The sequence below is a fragment of the Mustela nigripes genome, chromosome 1 (assembly GCF_022355385.1).
Source record: "Mustela nigripes isolate SB6536 chromosome 1, MUSNIG.SB6536, whole genome shotgun sequence".
Lineage (NCBI taxonomy): Eukaryota > Metazoa > Chordata > Mammalia > Carnivora > Mustelidae > Mustela > Mustela nigripes.
Window position 1 is genome coordinate 2,592,489 of NC_081557.1, and position 23,539 is coordinate 2,616,027.

General features: G+C 56.0%; 1 protein-coding gene across 5 annotated transcripts in view; it reads left to right on the forward strand.

Moving 5' to 3' along the window:
- Positions 1 to 23,539, forward strand: part of SHANK2 (SH3 and multiple ankyrin repeat domains 2) — a 453,945-nt gene that overhangs the window by 15,182 nt on the left and 415,224 nt on the right. Inside the window, exon 2 of one of the 5 annotated variants that reach the window (XM_059399020.1) lies at positions 9,908 to 10,008. The exons of 3 other annotated variants lie outside the window; for them this stretch is intronic. Coding sequence is in view for 1 of the 2 variants with exons in the window: in XM_059399016.1 (XP_059254999.1) it covers positions 11,956 to 11,963 (8 nt within the window). In the remaining variant the exon portion in view is untranslated. Of the gene's footprint in view, positions 1 to 9,907; positions 10,009 to 11,800; positions 11,964 to 23,539 lie in introns of those variants that run through there. One more of the 5 variants, XM_059399016.1, reaches the window with a different exon arrangement.

Genomic DNA, 23,539 nt, shown 5'->3' on the forward strand with positions numbered 1-23,539 from the left:
TTCCGTCTTTTTGCTTTTCCTTGGATCCACCCGGTCCATGTCCCGAATCTCCCAAGTTCCGTTTCCTTCACGTTGGGTTGTTCGTCTGCTTTTTGCTCATTTGTGGACACTCTTTGCGTAGACTGGATAAACCCTCCATTCGGTCTGGCCTGCGTGTTCCATCGACGCAGACGGCTTTACCCTTGGCTGTGGTCCGGGTCCCTTTCTTTCTCGCGGGTGTTCTCTCCTCCAGCCCCTCCCCGCCTCCTGCGAGCTCTTCTACCCTCAGCACATTTTGCTTTTCATTTGTTTTTCTTGTTGTGATCCCCTTCGTGTCTTTCCCCAGGTGTGATCTGCCCCAGCCCACCGCCGTTGTCCCCCACCCCTTGTCATGGGTGCTGCTCCCTAGATTGTTTGGATACTGGTTTCAGGCTCCCCCTTCTCTCCTGCTGGTGTCCTGACCCCGGCTCTAAGTTGCTTGCTGGGTTCACAGTTGCCTTCAGAGCAGCTTGGATCCTTGGTGGGATGCCCGCCTTCAGAACCCGTAGCTACGTTGCGAAGTACTCATTCTGTGGTCAAGAGAAGGGCACTGCTGTGACGAGGGGTGGGCCACGCTCGGCACGGGGTCCTGGGCAGCAGGCGGCGAGTGGACCTGCTGCGCGGTCCATGTGGGGTGCTGTCTGATCTTCAGCATCTGGGACTCATGTGTCCTCTGACGACAGGACCCAGGCTCACCCCCAGCAGTCCCGTCTCTAACTGTGCCACGGAGTGTGGCAGCCGCAGGCCTCGCGTGCCCACCAAGCACTTGACACGTGGCCAGTGCCACACGTGGAAATCGTGACATGTCGCGTGTGTGGGCTTAAACAAAATATATTATGAATGTTGATTTCAACGGTTTCTTTCACTTTGATTTTAGAAACGTGGCCACCCTTTAAAGTGACATTCGGGGCCCGAGTTACACGGCTGTTGGACAGCAGTGGTTTGTAGCATTCCTTGATGGGGGTGAAATCAGCTTCCTTGTTTCTTGTCCCCTGCCCGCCAGGCCCCCCTGCCTCCTGGGCTCCCCAGCCCCCCGTCTGGTTCTCAGGTAGAGCCCCCTTTCCTGCAGACGACTCTCCTGTGGTTTAGCAGCCAGGAGTCTTCAGTGCAGGCGAGAAGGGGGGCATGAGAACCTCCGTCCTCCACCCCGGAGCATGGCTCAGCGCCGCTCCCAGCCCCGACAGGGCAGAGGGTCTGGAATGTTTGTGCCCAGAGGCTCGGAAGGCTGGGCAATGCTGGGCCTGAGGAAGGCCCAGAGCCCCGGCTGGTGTCCTAGTGGGTCTCATGCCGGACCCCAGGTCCCCGCAGCCCAGCGGCTTGCCCTCCGACTGAAAGAGTTTCGGGGCTTTTACTCTCTTAAAGAATTAGGTTCTTACCCCAAGTCCGGGAATAGTGGTAGTTGTATTTAACACTCATTGCTGGCCCGAGAGTTCCAGGCAGCTTTCTGCCCCGCACTGGGGCACCCATGCTGGGGTGTCCTCGCTGCCCTGCGGCCATCGGGACGGGTGGCCGCCTGAACTCCTCGGCTGCATGGTCCGTGTCCTGGGGAGGGGTTAGTGCTTTCCCTGGAGAAAGGAAATGCCTCTGAGCTAATGGGCCATCTGGATGGATACGTGGTGGTCCACCTTTTAAGGCAAAGATGATCCTTTATAAAGATTACCTCGTGACATCCTAATAAATAAAGTCTCATTAAGCATTTTCTATGAACAGTGCCGTCCCATTGAATAAACTCTGTGTTTGTAGCGGCTTCAGTAATCAGTTCATTTTATTTCTTGCTGTGCATTATGTCCCCAAGACTTATTAACCGTACATGTGGACGCTTGTGCCTCTGGACCCCTTTCCCCCACTTTGCCCACCGCCCACCCCCGGCCCCTGGCAACCATCAGGCCGCTATCTGGGTCTGTGAATTAGGTTTGGTATTTTGTTTAGATCTCTCAGGTGAGCTAGACAAGTTTCCTGACCTGAGACTAGACAAAGCAACGCCCACCTAGTAAGGACCGATTTGATCGAGGGCTGTGTCGGTACCTAACCTTTGCTGTATAACCAGCCCCTGTAGGCCTTGGGGTAAAACTGTTTCAGGGCCGGATGGTAAATATTTGACACTTAGACATCGTTGAGTCTCTCTTCCACTTTGTCTTTGTAACACAAAAGCAGTCAAAGGCAGTAGGTACGTAAATGTGCATGACTGTGCTCCAATAAAACTTTATTTACAAAAACAAGCTGTGGGCCAGGCAGTCATTTGTTGGTCCCTGATTTATCTCACGAGTCTGCAAGTTGGTCATTTGAGCAGGGCTCAGCTGGACCGTTCCTGGGAGCTGCCGAGTCCACCTGTGGTCAGGCCTCCCTCCGTGGCTGTTGGTCTCTTCCAGCAGCCTAGCCCCGCTGGATCTCCCATTGGCCGCGGGGCTCCCAGGGCACCGGGAGAGGCCAGGAGCTGAGCACTCCCGCATCACATTTCTGTGGTGCTTTGCCCTTGCTGACTTGGCCAAAGCGAGCGGAATGACCAAACCCGGGGTGCCTGGGAGAAGACTTTGCCGGATGGAAGGGCCCGGGAGGAGGAGCACGTTGGCCGGGAGGGAACCCCAGTGCGGGTCTGCGAGCCTGCGCTGTCCCTCCCTGCCGCTCCTTTGTTCCTGCCCTCGGATCACAGAAGGCTCCCGTGCACCCCGCAGCGTTGCCAGGTCGGGTTTCCGGCTTTGACTGGTCACGGTGCAGGTGCGATTAATATTTCAGCATGGCTCCTGAGTAATTTTACACGGTAACCGTGAGTGAGCCGACGTGACCGCCCTGTCATCTGGTGAGGGCTGGAGGCACGGGAGATGCTACAACACTCTGTGAACGCGCTGGAGGCGTGTGTGGTCCCCGGCCCACGGCCACCCTCGTGCTCCATCCTGCTCTCCCAACAAGGGATTTTGCTCAGAGGGAGACGAGAAGGCGGGGCAGGAGGAGGCAGAAGGGACATTCGGGGGCCCTCCCTTGGATCCTGGCTGCGACCCAGGCCTCGATTTGCTTATCAGAGGAGCAGGCAATCAGATAAAGTCCGGTTTCTGCCGGCTGCGCTTTCCCTACCATGTCGACCACAGGGAGATGTCCGCCCACCCTGGCCACTTCCTGCCGGTGGTGGGAAGTCTCCTTCAGGAGGCCAGTGGGGTCGGAAGTGGGAGATTTTTCTCCTCTGTCCCCACCCCCAAAAGGTTGGCTTCCTGCCCTGGTTCCAGCTGCCCCAGCCCCGGACTCCAGGAAGTGGATTCTGGACCTTTGTGAGCTGTTGGGCATCAGCGGTCGTGGAGGGAAACGTCCCGTGACCAGTTACCCATCGCACGTGCCGGTCCCCTGTCCCACGTTGTGTCCCCTTCCCCGGCCCCCGGCAGCCCCCGTTCAGCTTTCCACCCGTGTGGTTGTGCCCGTTATGAACATCCGTGTCTGTGGTGTGGGACGCAAGATCGTTTGTGCGGCTTCTCTCGTGGCAGCGGGTGGGCCAGCGTCCACCCCCCGCAGCATGGGTCCGGCCCCTTCCATTGTAGGGCCGCGTCCCATTGCCTTGTGCCGATGGCCCACACTTTGCTTTCCGTTCGTCTGCTGATGGACTTTTGGTGGCTTCGACCTCGTGGCTGCCGTGGACGCGCCGCTGTGAGCCTGTGGGCACGGGCTTCTGTTTGAACACCGGCTTCCATGGGGGGACCCGCAGACTCCCCACTCCGGAAGGAGCTGCTGCCTAGGTTCTTCCAGCTGCATTTTGAGCCAACAGGAGGGCGTTGATGTTTCCCTGTTTTGTGGGGGTCCCGTGTGGGGCCCTGGGCTCACTCATGTAATCCCCCCACTCCCGGGGTGGCATCGATATTGCTGCCTTTCCAGCATTAGCAGGAGCACGGGCAGCCAGCGGGCGGTGCCGTCAGGTGGACCGACTGCAGAAACCGTGACCTTACTTACAGTGCCTTCCAGAAGAGGCCCGCAGGGCTGGGCCAGGCTGGGTCAGCCCAGGGTGCATGGGCAGTGTTGGCTTCCTGGGGCCCCCGGGCTGCGCCCCGAGCCCCCACCTCTGGCCCGGGACACAGGAGCCGCTCTCTGTCCGGGACATTTCCTTAGGGCCACAGAGCTCCTTCAGAACGCTGAACAATTACGATTTCAATCTCCCTGGAAATGATGAGCACTTCTAAAAATAGACGCAGACGGCACAAGGCTAACATTTTTAAATAGTTCAATAATTTACTTATTCTCTGCGGGGCACAGGGAGGATCACTCGAAAATGGATGCTTTTAAAATTTCCTAGAGCCCGGTGCATGCTTTCATGTTTCCAGCGGCGTACCGGGATGCATCCCGTTAGACCGAACGGTTCCCCCTTTCAGCGTACGACACACGGTCCCTTTTCTAGTCTCAGGATGGCGCCACTGTGACCAGGATCAATTTTGGAGCATTTCGTCCCCTCAAAACAAACCCCGTGCCCATTAGCCGTGGCTCCCCATTCGCCTCCCAGTCCACAGCGCTTGCAACACAGGGTCCTTTCTGACTCGCTGCTGCTTTCTCTGGGCGTCGTGTGCGTGTGAGCACTGCGGCGTGGGCCCAGGCTTCGTGCCCTCGCACGGCTGAGCGGTGTTCGCTGCGCGCTGGGACGACCCTTTATGCGTCCTCCATCAGCCGGTGCACATCTGTGCTACTCTTTGCTTATTATAAACAGCGCCGCTGTGAACGCGGGTGCGGACGTGTGGTTTTTGTCGGGCTCTGGCATAGCCCGGGAGTGGGATTTCATGTCCTGGGTCACGTGGTAGCTCTCTTTGACTGCTTCCTGTTCCGTTTTCCACGTGTGCTTTTAAAAATAATAAACCTTTTCCATTTTAAAGAACCGCAGCTCTGAAAACTAACACAGAGGTTGTTAAAACGCCTGCAACCCCCTGGACCTGTATCCCCCTTTATCCCCAGCAGCCAAATCCTGCAAAACCGCACTGCCTTCCTGTGACCCGGGTGCTGGCAACCGTGTGGCGGAGACTGTGTGTTTCCATCCGCACCAGAGCATCCCTTGTGTCTGCCCCGAGCTCCCCGCCCAGGCGGCCGCTGATCTGTTCTCCATCTCTGCCATTTTGTCGTTGAGACAGTTGTGCAACATGGAATCCCATAGCACACAACCTTTCGGGACCGGCTGTCGTCCCTGGGCGTAGCTGCAGACACTGCCGTGCATGTCCCCGTCCTCTTCTGCTGAGTGTGTGTGTTTCATGGTCCGGACGCATCAGCGCCTGTAACCGCTCAGCCCTTGCGGGAGCGTCTCAGTTGTTGCCAGTTTTTGGCTGTCGTGACTAAAGCTGCCGCAAATGTTGGTGTGTAGGTTTTTGGGTGAGCACACACCTTCATTTCTCTAGGGCGCAAACCCTGGGTGGTGTGATTGTGGCACAGTTGGATTGAAGAAGCCGCCGCATTTTTCCCTGAAAGCCTGCACCGTTCGCTATCCCCAGCAGCAGTCTGGTTTTCTGTTCTTTCACCAGCGTCTGGTGTTAGTTTAGCCGTTTGGGCAGGTGTGGGGTGATGCCGCGCTGCTCGGACGTTCCGTTACTGGTGATGGGGTTGAGCGTCTTTCCCGTGGCCCTCAGCCGTCTGGCTCTGGTCCTTCGTGAAGCGTCTCTTTCCGTCGTCTGCTCATGCTTTAACCGAACTGTTAGTTTTGGGCGTTCTTTTCCCTATAGCCTCTAGTCCTTGGTCAGCTACACGGTTTGCAAGTATTTTCTCCGGGTCTGCGGTTTGTGTTTTTCTCCTTGTAACCAACAAGAGCTCTGTCCAGTTTATCCAATTTTTCTGAGCATGGTTTTGTTCCCGACATCCAGCCAGAGAACTGCTTGCCCTGTCCTACACCCTGAAGATTGTCCTCCTCTGAGAAAATGTTGTTTTCCCGAAAGCTTGATAGTTTCACATTTTACACTTACATCTCTGATCCATTTTGAGTACATTTCTGTATAACTAAGGTGATGGTCATCATTTTGCCTATTGATGTCCATTTGCTTGACCGCTCTCCGTGTGAAGGCTGTCCTTCCTCCGCTGAATTGCTGCTAGACCTTTGTCCAGGATCTGCTGGGCTGTTTGTGGGCCTGTAGCTGGGCTCTCCGTTGAGGTCCGCTGATCCGCTTGCCTGTCCCTCCACAAGAGCCACACAGTGCAGTCACTGTCACCGCATAGTAAGTCTTGAAATTAGGCAGACGGACTCCTCTCACTTTATTCCTTTCGGAGTTTATTGTACTCATTTTTGTTCCTTTGCCATTCCGTATGTTTTAGAATAATACTGCCTATATCTGCAAAAAGCTTGCCGAGTTTTCGCGTGGAATTGCATTCTACCTGTTTGTTGATTTGGGAAGTGTGACGTCTTGACTGCGTTGAGTTGTCCAGACCATGAATGTGGGATGTCTCTTCTTCAGATCTCTCTCATGTCTTTCCCCGGTGTTGTGTAGATTTCAGCAGACAAGGATTGTACAGGTTTGCTTAGATTTACACCTCAGGGTTTCATTAGTTTTGAGCAATTATAGGTGGTGTTGTATTTTAAATTTTGGTGTCCATCACTGGCATATGGGCATACAGTTGACATTTATATTTGACCTTGTATTTTGGGACTTCATTCAACTCCCTTATTCTTCTAAGAGGTTTTTCTTCATAGGTTTCCGGGGATTTTCTACAACCGTGTCATCTGAAAATGTGGACAGTTTTGTTCCTTTCTTCCTACTCTGTTTGCTTTTTATTTCTTTTCCTTGTATTATTGCATTTGATAGAACATCTACCACTAAGTTTAATGAGTGATGAGCACAGACTTCTTTGCTTTTGCAGATAGCACTTTATCAAATTAAGAAGGTTCTCCTCCTCCTGTTTTGGGGAGAGTCTTTGTCATAGATGGTTGTTGGATTTTGCATATGCTTATTCTATGTTGATTGATATGATTGTGTGGTTTTCTTTAGCCTATTGAAATAGTGTATTATATAGATTTTTTTTAAAGGAGGTATTTATTTATTTTGGAATGAGTGAGCAAGAGAAAGAGAGAGTGTGTGTGTTTGTGTGTGTAGGAGTTGGGGGAGGGACGAAAAGAGAGAATATTCAAGCAGATTCCCTGCTGAGCAGGGAGCCCAATGCAGGGTTGTTCTCAGGACCCTGAGATCATGACCTGAGCCAAAATCAAGAGTTGGATGTTCAACCGACAGCTATCCAGGCATCCCGTAGAGTGATTCTTCAAAAAAAAAATATTGAACTGCCTTTGCATTGAGCCAACCTTGCATTCCTGGAATAAACCCCAAGTGGTCATGGTATATAATTCTCTTCCTTTATTGCTAAATTCTATTTGATAAAATTTTAATATTTTTATACCTATTTCTGCATTTTTTGTGGGTCATTTGTGTATTTTAAGAATTCCACTGGGATTTCCCTGTAATTGTTTTTGACCTTTCCATGGCTTTCTAAGGGATTGCTCTAAGCATTATATTCAGTATATAGAATTTTACCACCATCGACTGGGATACCAGTTGAGTGAAATATACAAACCTTACTTCCTTTTATGTCTTTTTACCTTCCCCCACTTATGACATAATTGTCTTAAATATTTCCTCTACATGCATTTAGAACCAAATCTGAGTGCATTGTAATTTTTGCTTCAACTGTTAACCATAATTTACAAAATTTGAGAGAAGGAGAGCCTGTTGTATTTATTCATATTCTTGCTTCCCATGTTCTTTTTTTCTTCCCAGTGTTCTAAGATTCCTTCTTTTATTGTTTCCTTTCTGTTTAAAGAGCTTTTTTTAGCCTTTTTTTCGGGGGGGGGGGGTAGATCTACTAATGGCAAATTCTCTTGGTTTCCTTTCGTCCAAGAATATCTTGATTTTTTTTTGTTTATTCTTACAAGATATTTTTGCTGGATATAGAATTCTAGACTAACAGTTCTTTTTTTTCATTACTCCAAATACATTACATGTGGTCTCCATAGTCTCCGATGAGAAATAACACGATTACTCCAGTTAATTTCCCACTGTTCAAAAGGTATTTTTTTTTTCTGCCTACTTTCAAGAGTTTTCTTTGTTATTAGTTTTCAGGAGTTTAATTATCTTGGTGCCTCTTGGTGTGACTTTCCTTGGACTTACTCTGTTTGGGACTTGTTAAACTTTCTTGAATCTGTAGGCTTATGTCTTTTGCCAAATTTGGGATGTTTTCAAATATTACGTTTTGGAGTACTTTTTCAGACATCCCCCACCCTTCTCTTTTTCTGGGACTCTGATGAGGTTATAGGTGTGCTGGTCCCTGAGGCTCTGTTTGTTTTTATTTCTTAGTCTGTTTTCTCCCTTGTGCAATTCAGGTAACATCTGTTGGTCTGTCTTCCAGTTCCTGGGTTATTTCTGTCCCTGCTGTTGAGTCATTCCACTGAGGTGCTTTTTGAGTTACCACATTTTTCATGCCTAACATTTCTACTTGGTTCTTACTTATCTCCACTTTTTTGCTGAGACTTGATGTTGTTTTTTTTTTTTTTAATGAAACTTTGTTTTTCATATGTTTCCAGCATGTCCATAATTGGCTTTTCATTAAAAAGAGATTTTACTTATTTTTTTGAGAGAGAGAGAGAGAGGGAGAGAGTGAGCATGTGCCAGCAGGAGCGGAGGGGGAGAGGCAAAAGGAGAAGCAGACTCCCTGCTGAGCAGGGAGCCCAATGCAGGACTCTCTCCCAGGACCCCGGGATCATGACCCGAGCCGAAGGCAGACGCTTATCTGACTGAGCCACTCAGATGTCTCCATGATTGCTTATTGAAGCTTTCTTATTGTGACTGCTTCAAACTCTTCATTGGGTAATTGTAACATCTCTGTCACCTCAGTGTCAGCAGCCATTGGATGTCCTTGTCCTGTTAGAGATCTTCCTGGTTCTTGGGGTGATGAATGATTTTCAGTGGAGGTGTGCATGTTTCCTATGATGACATGCGACTGTGAGTCTTCGTAAGCCTCCACTTCAGCTGGCATTCTCTGCCACGGCTCTCCTGGGGGAGGAGGGGTGCTCCCCTGCCACTGCCAGGTGGACACAGGTCTGGTTCCCCAGGGAGCCTCTGTAGTTACTTCAGTGGGAAGGCTCCTTGTTGCCAGTGGGGTTGGGGGCTCCTTGTCTCTATGCAGTCCCCACCACTACCATGGTGGGGTGGCCTCATTTCTGTTGGTGATGAAGAAAGTCCTGACGTTCTGTGAGCTCTTTCCTGACACCAGTGCAATGGGCTGGGGGAGGGGTGCCTTGTTCCTGCCCCGTGGGTGTGGAAACCCAGGCTCCCTGCACTGTCTGCACCCTACAGTCAAATGTGAGGAGGGTTTGTTACCATGTGGTGGGGAAGAAAGTCCCAGCTCCTTTTTTTGGCTTCTTGGACACCACCTCAGTGGGGGCTTGGGGGTGCCTGTTACAGCCACACAAGTTGCAAGTCTGGGCTCCCCCCAGCCTTTACTGCTGTGGGTCCAGGTGGGCACCAGTTTTCCTGGGGTGCCTGTTGAGTGGTCATTGTCTAAACCCATTGTCTCATTATGTTGCCATTCTCCTGGTCCCTTTGCTAGAAGAGTCACTTGTGGTGGCGTTCTGTCCACTTCTGGTGTGTGTGGGTTTCCAGCTCTCCAGCTCCACGTCTGGGATGGATGAGGCAAAACCCCACCCCAGAGACCAGTACCTTGCCAGGCTTCCTCCTTCTCTTACCCTTTCAGAGTCTCATGTTTGTTTTCTCTACAATATCCCGGTGTTTTAATTGCACTTTGTGAGAGGAATTGGGAGAAGTACATCCACACTACCTTTCTGGAAGCAGAAGTACAGCCCTTGGTTTTTGGCTCAGAGATATCAGGATGCACTTGGCATTTTAACATTCTGCCTCTTGATGGCTTCTGTCTGACTGCGTCCTGGTCTTCCTGTCTCACCCAGCTCTGGAAGCCCCTCCAGTCTCTGCACCTCAGCCTGCTGGAGCACACACGGCTCCTAGTCTAAGAAGGTTTTCTGCAGGGTCCGGTCTGCCAACACCTCTGGTGAGTTCGAGCATTTCCTCCTTGTCCTTTTCTCCTGCTAGCCAGTCACCCCTTCATGGTGTGGTCTGCCTCTCACCCCTTCTGCACAAGGGCTGGAGGATGGTCAGTTCTCTGTGGTCGGGCCCCTGGTTTTTTGTTAGGATGGGGAGAGGGTGGATGGAATTGTCCTCAAGGCGGGGGAAACAAAGCTGTCCCTGATCACCAGCTGATGTGACCTCAAGGGGACTTAACAGGACCGTAGCTCGAGGCCCCAGCCCTGCCTTTTCCTGTTGCCATGCTCGTGTTAGAGCCAGCCTGTGTGGCTAAGGGTCGATGGTGGGTCAGGGGCTGCTCTGAATGTCCCTACCCCATTTTTGCATGGACCGGGGGGACACCTTTTTGTGCCTGGGGGCAGGGAACGATGGAATTTCTGCAGTTGAGGCATGCCATTAGCTCACTGTCTAGTGCCCAGCGCCTTTACTGAGCAGCTACTGTACGCTCTGCCACATTGTCTCATGTGCACCCTGTGGTTAAAGACAGGCATTTGCTGAGTGCTGCCTGCTTGCGGATCTTACTTTGATCCACTGCACAAAGATAGCGAGTTCATTGCCGCTCTTGGGAGGAGGTGGGTACCTGGCAGGTACACACCTTGCTCACAGGTGTGTGGGCACAGAGTGGCTGAAGCTAGCCCATGCTAAGCACACACGGGGTCCTCTGCCTGACCCCGCAGCTGGGGCCCATCAGGGAAGGTGTGCGAGGTCCAAAGCCTTCTGGGCAGCATTTCTCCAGCCTGGATTTTAGAGTCCCCACCCCTGTGATGGTGGTCACTGCCACACAAGGGGAAGGAAGGAGGAAAGAGCTGGTCTGGGTCTCTCATGAAGGCTAGAGGTGAATCCCCAGAGGTACTTGGCCACGTCCAGGATACAGGGCAACTGGTCACAGAGAGACTGGCCCAAAAAGAGCATCCCAGGGCCTCTTGGCCGGGGGCAGGGTGGATGGAGGCCCTGGTGGATGTGGATGGAGGGGGCTTTCCCTCCCTGGGATGCTGTGGGCCAGGCAGTACTGTGCCCCAGGCTGGTGCCTGAGTGGGGACAGAGTCATCAGTCAGGCCAAGGTTCCTCGGGTCAACTTTTCTTCCCTTTCAGCTGCCTGTCCTGCATCTCTGCGTGCCCCGGTTCTGCCTTACCGGGAAGCCACAGAGGGATCCCTGCTCCTCCGTGACCTCCCAATGTCATATGGGGTAGAGGGGGTCTCTGGCGCTTCTGGTGGTCGTCGTGGGTGATGATGCGGGACGGTGGACGGGCATTGCTAGTGATGCTCGGTGCTCCAGAGTTCACTCCAGGATCAGGGGCCTGGGCTTGGGGTCCGAGTCGGGGCTCAGCAAACCCTGGTTCCCACACCCAATCCTGCCCACCGTCTGCTTTTGTCCATGTGGTTTTTTTATGGTGTTAAATTACCCACGACGTAAGCTGGACCACTTAGCGGTGTTTAAATGCACCGCTCAGGGGCATTAAGTGGATTCAGACTTGGTGCAGTCGTCCCCACTGTGAGTCTCCAGAACTTTCCATCTTCCCAAACAGAAATTCTGTCCCCATGAGACACTAGGCGGCCCCCCCACCGCTGGCCCCAGGACCCCTCATCCATTCTCTGTCCCTGTGGATCTGGAGATTCTAGGGAGTTCGTGTGAGTGTGGAATCCTGCAGTATTTGTGCCTTTGTTCTGCCTTATTTCACTCAGCATCACTTCCCCCAAATTTGTCCACGCTGGGGCAGGTGTCAGCGTGTCCCTCCATGTTTGGGACAAGGGATAGTCCGGTGTGTGGATGGACCATGTCTTGCCTGTCTGCTCATCTGTCTGTCTGTGGATACTCGGGTCACTTTCTCCCACCTTTGTGCTGTTGTGAAGAATGCTGCTAGTGGAGTGGATGTCCAGATACCTGCCCAGGTCCCTGCTTTCCATTCTTCGGAGATGTGCCGGTAAGTGGGCCTGAGGGTCACGTGTGTACTCGGCCTCGCTTTAGAGGCTCGCCGACTGCTGTCCAGGGCAGCCGCCTCATTTTACCTTCCCAGGAGCCATGCACGAGGGTCCTGATTTCTCCACATCCTCTCCACTGTGGTTTATTTGTTTGTTTGTTTGTCATTTTGCTCCTAGCGGTCCTCATGGGTGCAAAGTGGTATCTCACGTGGTTTAGATTTGCGTTTCCCTGATGACCAGGGATGCTGGCGTCCCTTCGTGGGCGTCGTCTCCATCCCTGTATTTTCTTCAGAGAAATACTCATTCCAGTCCTTTGTCCATTTTGCAGGGGGTTTGTTTGATTTCTGTTATTACGTTACAGGAGGTCTTTATGTACTAGGCGTACTAATCCCTTACAGGAGGTCTTTATGTACTAGGCGTACTAATCCCTTGCAGGACATGATTTACACATCGTTTCCCCCAGTCATCAGGTTGCCTTTTGTAAATAAAGTTTATTGTCAGACAGCCACATCTGGTCCTTTACAAGTCATCCTGGGCTGTTCCTACGCCCCAGCAGCATCCTGGGTGTGACAGACCGTGTAGTTTGCAGAGCTGAAAATATATCCTAGCTGGGTCTTTACAGAAACCCTTGCCAGCCCCACTCTACGTGATCTGGGCTTCGCGATGCTGATGGGAGGCTGTGACCACCTCATTCTCCACAGATCCCAGGAACATGCCCAGCGTGGTGATGTCCAGTGGCCTCCTGGTCTGAAGCCCACAGATTCGTGGTTAAGGGATGTTGGCTTGCTTTCATCAGTGTCAGGCACTGATCCTGGATGGGGGCCTCCTTCCTCCTGGGGTGCCGGATAGGGGGGCATTTAGGCTCAGTGTCCACTGACATGGGAAGAGCCAGGCTCGTGATGTGCAGCTGGGTTGGCAGTAAAGCAGTCCTGGTTCCAGGCTGGTCTGCAGGGTTATTGGCTTTTCACAAGACTCTTGGTCCCCAAAGGGTCAGGGAGTGCAGGGGCCATGGTGCCCTGTGCTGAGCAGAGCAGTGCTTCCTGACGGGGGAAGGACAGGCAAATGTGCTGGACCCTGCGGCCCCCTACCCATCTCTGGGCACCATGGATTCAGTCTAAGAAATTTCAGGAGTAGCTTTATTGAGATGTCATTCACACCACCCTACGGTTCCCCTGTGCACGGAGAGTTCCCTTCAGTTCTTTTGGAACTCATCCCATGACTCCTCCTGCATATTCCAGCCATGAACTGGCAGCTCCAGCATCTCTCAGCAATGCCTGCCCCTCGTGCCCAGTCTGCAAGTCTGCTGCATTCACTGAGACCCCTGCCGAGAGCACCTGGGCTGCACGCGTGCCCCTCCCCAGGGATGGAGATGACAGACAGATCAGTCTCTCCAGAAAGGCCCACATCATCCTGGGCAATGGGCTGCGTCACTTCACTCTGACCGCAGAGCCTGACCTGATGACCAAGAAATCCTGGGCATCTTGCAGATTCTAAGACTGCATCCATAAGACGCCAGTCCGTTAGGCGTCTGTCTTCTTAGCTGGCCTCCCAGATGATTCTGCGGCAGGCCTTACTGGCAGAACTCTGCTCTAACCATTAGGGGTTCTCTAAGACCGAACTCTGGGGCAACAGAACATCTTTACAGTTACATGTGGGCCTTACCCCTGAGCTTCCTGGTAGCCAGGGTGAAAAGGGAAAGGTGGGATAAAGGTCAGTTGTCTGATAGTATTTCGTCTGGAGAGCAGACTTTTCTTGGCACTGTAAGGGATGTTTTTCAACATGACGTGGAGTTTTCAGTTAGGGTTTTGCAAAACAAAAACAAAAACCATGTGGTTTTCAGATACCGTCTGACCTTAGAGCAAGCTGAGGACCAACAGAAGTGGCTTTGGGTGATCACCGAGCTGGAGTGGCTCAGGTGTGTTGCCTTCTTGTATTTTGAAGTGATTCAGAATCATGGGCACAGGTTACTTTGGGCAGGCATGGAGCTTTCCCCAGAAGAAGACTGCAGAGGAAGAAGAGGGAGAGTCAGCTGAGCACATCTGGTGGGACTCCGTTTCCATGAAACACCCCGGCAGGCGGGTCCCTGGAAAGGAGAGCCAGGGAGTCCCGGCGAGGCCACCTGGCCTGTGAAGTCTTGGACTGTTACCATGAGCAGGGTCGGGAAGCTTCTAGGACTTTGGTGACCCCAAGGAGTGAGGGGCAGCCTGCCAGCCGGCTCCCAGGGTCAGAGGTCGCAGGATCCCGGGGCAGGGAAGGACAGGGCACCAGCCACACGTCCTGTCTGTTTGCTGAGATCTTTGACCTGCAGCCCCAGGGCTGCAGAGCGAGTTCTCTGGAGCCTGGAGGGCCTGGGGGCGGGGGTGGAATGTCGTTTCTCCGGAAGCCATGCCCAGTGGGCGGCGTAACTGGGTGGACTGAGCTCGGAGCTGGTCCCCTCTGCGCGGGGCTGGACTCACGGAGCGCAGGGACACAGTCTGCCGGTGGGAAATACGTCAGGTGAGGCCGGAATGAAGTTCCCTTTGCACGACCACTCACGTCTACACATGTCTCTTTGGAACAAGAAGAACCAGGCGGCCAAACCAGGGATTGTCTCACCGGGGTGACCCTGGGCCTTAAGCACAGATGACCCAGGCAGATTGACAGAACAGCCCCGGGGTCCCCCTCAGACAGAGGCTCACCGTTGGAAGGGCCCGTGGACGTTACCGAAGCGGGCTGTTTTCACACATGGGGGTCACAGACTTCTTTGAGAATCCGCTGAGTCTTGGTGTGGGTGCGGGTCTCCACAGTGGGCAATCTCTGGCTGGTTCTTGCTCCTCCACAGTTCCCCCACAGAGCCCACACGTGGGATGGCAGCTTTCTTTAGTTGGATTTCAGACTTCTTAAGGCCTTCAGAAGTTTTTCCGGGGAGCCTGCGGACAGCCAAAGCCAGCCTTCCCCGGGCTCCAAGCTCGTCCGTCTCTGGTTTGTTCATGGAATTAACTGAAATTCAGGGAAGGGAAACTCAGAGCCTACAGGAGAGGGTAGAGAAGAATTCCTGACTCCTTGTCGAGAAGAGCAGTGCCCACCCTGTACGCCCTCTCAGGGCCCGCCTCCCGGAAAGGCCGGCTTAGGGCTGACTTCTGGGGAAACGCCACCTTGAGGTCACAGCGGTCAGATTTGCTGTCGGACTTGCAGGCCGAGGACGAGCAGACCTGGCTGGGGACGAATCAGGCTCACAGGGCCCAGCGCAGAGGGGTCCGGGCCCCTGGGATGGTCCTTTTCTGCGGTGTTGGGTTTGGTGGAATCCACACTAGCTTCCCTCCCTCCCTTCTCCCACTTGTCCCAGCGAGGTCTCTGTCCTATTACGAACGTACCACCTGCCCCACTAGCAGCCTCGTCTTCGGGAAGCAGGGGCAGGGGAGCCGTGAGATGCCGCCGGGTCCCCACAGCGGTGCACCTGCCAGGACGGCGGTTGGCCTGCGGGTCGGAGGCGTGGGCCGGGCTTGGAGGACCGGCTGTGGCCCCACTTTCTCTGCATGTCTGTGCGCCCGTCCTCTCCCGTGTCTTCGGCTCCCGCCCGTGTGGCCCCTCCACCGGCGCGCGTCCGTTCGCCTTCTGTGCGAATCCTCCCTGGGTGGAGGGGGCGGTTCAGCTCACGGAATGGATTCAGGGTCCCGTGGAACGGGAGGCGGGAGAATCCTGCCAGCGCCCCGTGGCGATGTCGCTCAGGCCCCCCGGTGTTTCCCGGGAGCGCACCTGTCTGCCGCGGCGTCGCTCAGATGGGCTCGGAGACGGGGAGTCGCGTCTAAACGCACCCGCGGGGAGTTCAGGAAAGCACGGAAGCCTTGGCGCGGACGGTCCCTCCGCTCCTCCCCCCTGCGCAGGAGCAAACACTGGCCACACGAGGCCTGTGCTGATTTGGGGAGCCCCCAGGTCATCGTCCCTCTTCTGTTCATGAAGCCATCACATGAGGGGACAGGGAGAGCCCAGCACAGGCCAGGTCGGGTCACAGGGACAGAAGTCAGATGTGGGTCCCCCAGGATGGGGCCCTGGGGCTGGTGAGACCCTCATGCTGACCGGAGTCCCTCTCCCTGCCACAGTCCAAGGGCAGCCCTGCTGGGCCTCTCGTCTCCCGCTCTGGACGCCCCTGCAGACACTGCCGCTCCCCAGTCCCCGCCCAGCTAACAGATGGCTGTCCCCCATCCAGAATTCCAGACGCATGCAAGGGTGACCCAGCAGGTCGGGGGAGCCCGTGCCGGCAGACCTGCCCCTCCAGAACTTTCCTCCTGCTGGGATGTAGAGATAATCCTGGGGTTCCCCACCCCGATTTCAGAACCTTGGACATCGGACGTGGGCCTCCGGATGTGTATTCCAGTGAGCAGTTGTGAGAGGAGCTGGCTGGAGACTTCTGTTCGAGGGGTGCAGGCCAGGCTCTCACCAGTGGGATGGTCGCCCAGGGGGGGCCGGTGGTGCTCTAGGGACGCTGTGGCTGAGCTCTCCCGCCTGCCTCTCGCAGGACTGTGCAGCCTTTGCTGTGTCCCGGGGGCAGCAGAGGCTGGAAGCTGGCGGTCCCGGCAGGAGCACGGGCTGTGGCTGGCGTGTCCCCTGTTGGGGCCAGGGAAGCTGGCCTGGAGCTGCCTGGGTCAGCATCCTCTGACCGAGGGGCTGTGACTGCAGATTCCAGATGGCCCCGAGCTGGCGAGCAGGACGGCTGTGGTCCAGGCTAGCATGGGGGAGAGAAGGTGGGAGCCCGGCAGGCTGGGCAGCATCTGCGAGAAGCAGGGTGCTTCTGGCCACACTCGGCACAGACTCCGGGTTCCCAGTGGGCCTGTGGCCTCTGGAGCGGGATCACGAGAGCCCTGAGACCCAGGGTCTTCCCTCCTCTGGCTTCTTCCTTCTGCACCTCCCTGGGGCTCCGTTCTTGGGAAAGGGGAGCAGAGTGGGGTGCAGACATCAGGCTGACTTCACTAAGGCTGGTGGTCTCCTACCTGCCCTCAGCTCTTTGCTCAGAGGGACGGGGTCCCACGCCACCAGCCCGGGGTCCAGACGCTCCTTCCTCTGCCCGGCAGCTTCCCGCGGATGGGCCAGTGCGGCGGGGGTGGCTCTGGGGCGTGTGCCTCTGGCCCCCTCCTCAGGACCCTGGGTTGCGTGACTCTGCAGGCCGTGTGGACGGACAAAGAGCTATTTGTGGGGCATGAGGCTTGTCCCTGGCCTCTCCTCTGTGAGTCTGAGCTGGCTCACATGGGAGCCGTCTTGAAAGGAGACAGAGGCTCAGGTGAGCCGGAGTCCTGCTGTCCCTGAGCGGCGCAGGGCTGGCCGGCCCGGGACAGATGCCCTGGGGGATTGTGCGAAGAGCCCCTGCCTGCGCCGTCCCGCTGCACCTACTTCAGCCATGGGGTGGGGGTGTTGGGAGACCTCTGTGCCTTGTCACCCGGCGTTTGTCTGTGGGGACTCGGTCCCTCGCCGCACAGCCTCGCCTCACAGCTGTCGGGCCGCCCAGATGGGATGTGTGCCGGGTTCCGTTACCTGCCGCGGGTCTTCCTCCTGTAGGAGCCGCCCCGTCCAGGAGAAGCCTCCTGTGCTTGGCCCTGGTCCTCCGGTCCCCATGGCAGCGGCCGTTCCTGGGATGGTCTCTCTGCTGTTTGTTGGCATCTACATTTTTGATAGTTATCAAAAAGCAGCTTACAGGGGCGCCTGGGTGGCTCAGTGGGTTAAGGCTCTGCCTTTGGCTCAGGTCATGGTCTCAGGGTCCTGGGATCGAGCCCCGCATCAGTCTCTCTGCTCAGCAGGGAGCCTGCTTCCTCTCTTTTTCTCTCTGCCTACCTCTCTGCCTACTTGTGATCTCTTGTCTGTCAAATAAATAAATAAATAAAATCTTTATTTTTTTTAAAAAAAAAGCAGCTTTCATTCTTATAAGTAACCCAGCCCTGTCTCCCCACCTTTGACATGAAGTCTGCTCCCTAGGATTACAGCTGTGGATGGACAGGACACTTAGATTCAGGGTCCCTGAGACCGTGCTTAGGGTCCCCGATTCTCTAGAGGGAGGCACGGACCTCCGTGAAGCTGTCGTAGTTCTCACGGTGGAAGGATCCAGGTAAACACCAGCAGGGGTACACGGCCGTCCTGGAGAGGACGGGGCAGTCGGCCGCTCTGCAGGACAGGGACAGTGTCTTAGGCACGATCCCACAGGCACACTCCGTGGGATTTGTCCACAGGAGCTGAGAACTTACGTCCACGTGAAACCTGCACGTGGGCATTCACAGGCACTGTCTTCATAGTTGTCCAAGCGTGGAGGGGGCTGCGATGTCCTTTGGCAGGTGGGTGGGTAAGCTGGCGGACATGCACACAGGGGGACAGAGCTCGGCGCTGAAACAGAAGGAGCCACGAGGCCATGAAGAGTGACGGAGGAAACGTGGCCGAGCCCTACTCTGGGAGAGACGCCAACCCAGAAAGGCCACACTCTGTGTGACTTCACCTCCGTGATGTTCCGGGAAAGGCAGGCGGTGGTTGCTGGGGTCGGAGGGGGGCAGAGAAGAACAGGGCAGGGGCCCGACCCCGTGTGACACCGTGGTGGTGGACATGTGTGATCATGCGTCTGTCCAAACCCGCAGGACGCACCCCCCCGAGAGTGATCCCTGATGTCCGCTGTGGACTCTGGGTGGCGATGACGTGTCATGTAGGCTCACCAGATGTCAACAGATGGCCCCTTCCGGTGGGGGCGCTGGGAGTGGGGGGGCCGTGCACACGGGGTGGGGGATGCCAGCCATCCGTGCCGTCCCCTTGATTTTACTGTGAATCTAAAACTGCTTAGAAAAAATCGTCTTAAAAAACACAAACCGGCCCCCAAGAAGGCAGAGCCGTGCCTGCCTTTAGGAAGAATGATGTGTGTCGAAGTGAGATGCCAGCCTCCGCCAGCGGCATTTCCGCCTGGCACTCTGCTGCCTTCTCGTGTCCTTAACGTCGGTGGCACTGTCCCCGACCATGCCAGTCCCGGCCGCCCGCGGCCACGGGGTCTGCTCGTCCTGGGCAGGGCACGGCTGTCTCCACCAGGCACAGGTGACATCGGTCTTCCCTTCCAGAGCCTCCGGTGACCAACTTGCTTCACAGGCACGGCGAGCTGGCACTCAGGACAGGGGGCTGAGGGTCACTTCTGTCCTCTCCCGCTGAGGCTGCCTTCTGCAGGCGGCTTGTGAAGATGGAATTTTCTAGAAGAGGCCTTGCAGCCGGGTCATCTCTTGCTGCCTGTGTCTCCCCCTGACCATGAAGTGCCTCCCCTAGGGCATGGCTGAGGAGGGACCTGGCCATGACCCGCTGTGCCCCGTGGGGGGACGTCCACAGGCCCGCTGCTGTCTGTCCTCGTGGTCCGGTCGCGTCTGGGGGTCTGGCCTCCGGGCTCTGCCCCGGTGTGGGGAGCTCCTTTTGCTCAGTGACCCCGAGCCACTGCCGAGTCTTGTGATTTCTGACACGCGGGTTTCTGACCTCTGATTTCTGACTTCTATGGTGGGGTTTGCATTCCAACCGGAAACACGGGGCGCGGACGTCATCTGGTTTAACTGTCCTGACACCGCAAAGGGAGAACCAAAAACCCGCGTGATGGGCGAAGGTGCTAAGGTTCAGAGAGGTCTAGGACCTTCTCAAAGCCACACAGCGAGTGGCAGTGCCCTGAGGGTCAGGGACACGCCTGCTTCCGGGATGGACACGCATACGGAGCTGGGGTTTACGGAGCTTCGTCTCTCTTTATGGCTGCATTTTTGGGGGAAGATGTTGTTTATGTATTTAGAACATGTGCAGGCAGGGGGAGGGGCAGAGGGACGGAGAATCGCAGGCAGACTCCAGGCTGAGCGCAGAGCTCGGTCCCATGACCCCAAGATCGTGACCTGAGCCGAATTCAAGAGCCCGGCACGTAACCGACTGCACCCCCAGGCGCCCCGCCGCCCATCCTGTCTTAGGTCTGACGCCGGGGTCTGACCCGTCCCCGCGTGGAGGTTCCCACCCGGCAAAGAACGCATCTGGTTACTTACGGCGTTGGAATCGGTATTTCTGGATTAGAGGGGCACAGGAACTTGGCTTTCTTAAAGCTCGAGGATTTGATTCGCTCCCATTTCTCTGTTTAAGAACCTCGTTGACCTTATGGGCCCCGAAGCCTGAGCCCTTGAGACTCGTGGGATCTCACAGACTCGAATCCCCACATTCTCGCCCAAGCCCCCTTTCAAATGGGTGAGCAATTCTTACCAACCTAATTACGCCGGAAACAGGGGCCATCTGAGGTTCTCTGGAACATTCTGGAAATGTCTTCAACCTTCTCAGAACGACCTCCTGCCTCCCGTGGGAGATCTTCCCGCCCTCTTGCTGTTGCCTCGCATCGTTGGTGGGAAAACACAGCGACTCTGTCAGGCGCTCCTCAGTTCCAAGCGGAGACGGGTGCAGCGCGTGAAACGGAGCCTTCTTTCCGGGTTTCACGGACGAAGCTGGGGGCGCCTCTGGCTCCTTTTTTCACGCCTCTCCGTGGGCTTAAGCCTTCTGGGGGGTCACAGAACATTGGCCTGTGAAGGCCGCAGACCGGCTGCCTGCGGTCGGGATTGGGCTTCTCCTGGGTTCCCGCCTCCACGGGGTCCCCTCGGTCAGCGGCTTCCCAGGAGCCCAGATTGTCCTGCCGCTTTGAACCTGCTCTCAGAGTGGGTGACGGACTTGGAAGCTCGGCTCCTTCGTGGCCCGGTTCGATTCTGGTTTATCGGTTTTCCTGAGGCCTTTAAGTCGTGCCCGTGTTGGCCCTGAAGATACGGGCCGTGCTGTGAGATCCGTCAGGCGCGGGAGGGTGACTGCTTTTTTAAAAAAAGATTTTATTTATTTATTTGACAGACAGAAATCACAAGTAGGCAGAGAGGCAGGAAGAGAGAGAGAGAGGGAAGCAGGCTCCCCAAGGGCCTGAGCCGAACGAAGGCAGAGGCTTTAACCCACTGAGCCACCCAGGCACCCTGGGAGGGTGACGTCTTGAGGCCTCACTGCCCCTGGGATCCTGCGTTCTGCCTTGAAATCACCTGTGTCCCATGGTGGTATGATGAGCTCCTGGTTTTCCCCTGTAAATAAAACTCAAGTTTAAACAGGTCGGGTGATTTAAGAAGGGCAGCAGGTGCGTAACCTCGAAGTAGGAGGTGTGTTTGGTTAAGGCGGATTGTGGATGGCTGGAGGTGGAGTGTGGGGCCAGAGCAGAGGGGGCTTGCTGCCCCCCCCCCGCACCCCTGCAGGGCCCCGCGTCTGCCCTCCCTGGCCCCCCAGTGTGGAGGCCGTGTGGACTCAACAGGTATCTGCTGCTTCGCCGGGCCCGAGGTTCAGCACCTGAAGCACCCCCCCCCCGCGCCGCCCCCCAATGCAGTCTTGATGACCCTCTGGAAAAAAGCTTTTCCCCTGAGCCGTCTGGACGCCTGCCCGTTGCCTTTCATCCGGACGTGCGGTTGGCGGCGGCGCACTCGGCGTTGGCGAGGCCTGCGGTTCCTTTGCTGGAAGGGGGCATGAGCCGCGCTCCCGGCCAGCGCTGCTGTCGGGGGCCGAGGTGGGGCCCCCAGAATTCATGCGTCGGCCTCCCTCAGGCCGCAGAACATGACCGAGTTTGGAGCTGGGGCCTTTACAGAGGTGACTCAGGTAAACTGAGGGCCCTGGGTGGGCCCAGCCCAGCGTGATTGGGGTCCGTATAAAAGGGGACGCTTGGAGGCAGACCGGCCGCGGGAGGAAGGCCGTGAAGATGAGGGTGGTCGTCTACAAGGCAGGGAGAGAGGCCGGATAGGCCCGCCGGGGAACCTGCCCCGTGAGCGCGTCCGTCGGGGACTTCCGGCTCCCGAAGCCCCGAGCTGGTCAGAACGTGTGGTCCCCTCTTGGAGGAAGCACGTTCCTCCTGCAAACGAACCAGGCAGCACGGGGCGGGAAGAGGCGGAGGCCTGCGGACAAGGGGCTCCGAGCCCTGGGGTCGGCTCCCATGCTGTCTCCGGGAGCGTCGGTCTCTCCGGGAGGCTGGACGGCGTCGGCGAGAGGAAGGGTTTTATCCCCCCATTTCCCCCCCAGGATCCCCCAGGTGACCCCGAGCGGTTCTGCGGTCTTCCCCGAGGTAGGGAGGAGAGAGGGCTTCGGTTCGAACCGGGTGTTCACGTTTGATACAGAACGTTCCCTCAGGAACGCGGTGATTTTCACACAAGGCACTTGGTGATTTCTGCGGGCGCCCCGCGTGAGGCTTAATTAATTAATTAAGCAGGCTTGATGGCCTTCTCTGGGTCCTGCGTTTTCCCGTCCCCTTCGCAAGCTGATAGCCTCCTGATGGCTTGATAGAAACTCCAGGAAAAAGAAAGCCTTAATGAACACAGATTTCCTTGCACTTTGCATTTGGAAGTGAACATTCTAGTAATGACGGAAGGCAGAAAGTATAAAATTGGGTTGATTAAGTAATTTTCCTGATATTTCCCCAGAGGGTGTGTTCTTAAGGCCGTGCTTTGCGATTCTCGTCCGTGAAGGGATCTTCGAGCAGATTTGGGTTCTGGTCCCGGTGCTGACCGTGGGGACAGCTTGGGAGGTCACAGTGTCATCTTGTTCTGTTCAGGGAGACTGGATTCCCGGCGGCGACCACGGGGCTGCAGGGCCGTGTGTGTGAGTTATGGCGCGAAAGCCTCTTCTGTTGGACGTGTTGGCACGAGCTCTGCGGTGCACCCCGGGGCGCCGTCCGCAGGGGCCCAGCGTGAAGCACCGGGGAGGAGCATCGGTGCAGGCTGAGCCTTGTTCCCCTCATGGGCGTGGTGAACCCGGAGCCCCAGAGGGTGGCTGTATGTGGAGCTGGGGCTTTGATTCAGTTGAAATGAGGTCTGTGGGGGGAGGTCCCGATTCCCCGATCAGCATGTTTTCTTGTACAAGTGGACCCCACCTGGTCCCCACACTTCAGTTTGTCGGCAGCAGTGACCTGGGGTCCCTCTCTCTGAGAAGTGGCACAGATGTCCCCGTGGGCTTCCTGGCCCCTGTGACCTCAGCAGCCGAGCACCAACCCCACATCTCCAGGACCGGGGTTTTGACTAAATGTAGGGAGAACACAGCCTCCTGAAGCCGTGCCCCATGCCCTCCTGGGCGTCGGTAAAGCATCTCTGTCCAGCTGGGACAGGAGCATGTGCTAGAGGGACAGCAGCTGGGCCCCCGGGGCAAGGGACATCCAGGCGGCTGGGCTTTTAACAGTGTGCAGGAGGCCCTCTGGCTGGGCCGCATCCGGACGCCCCCGAGGCTGTTGGCCTTACGTCTTGCCCTCCCGAAATCTTTGAAAACGTGGTCTGCGCCAGGCTGGGGAGAGAAAGTGGCCCTCCTGGAGGGCGCCGCTCTAATGCGCTGTCCCCTCTGGAGTCGTCCGACTGCTCAGCTCTCCTCTCCCTGTAACCAGGCGGCCGGCTCCTCCCCAGCCTCGGGGCTTTGGGATCTGTGCGGTGGAGGAGCCCCGGCCTTCAGTGTCAAGGCTCCGGCCTCATGGGTCTCCCCAGAGAAGCAGCGGGCCCAGCAGTCCAGGCTTCAGAAGGGACATTTGAATGTCCCTCTGAGACTCACTGTGTGCGTTGGAGTCCTAGTGTACCCTCTCTGG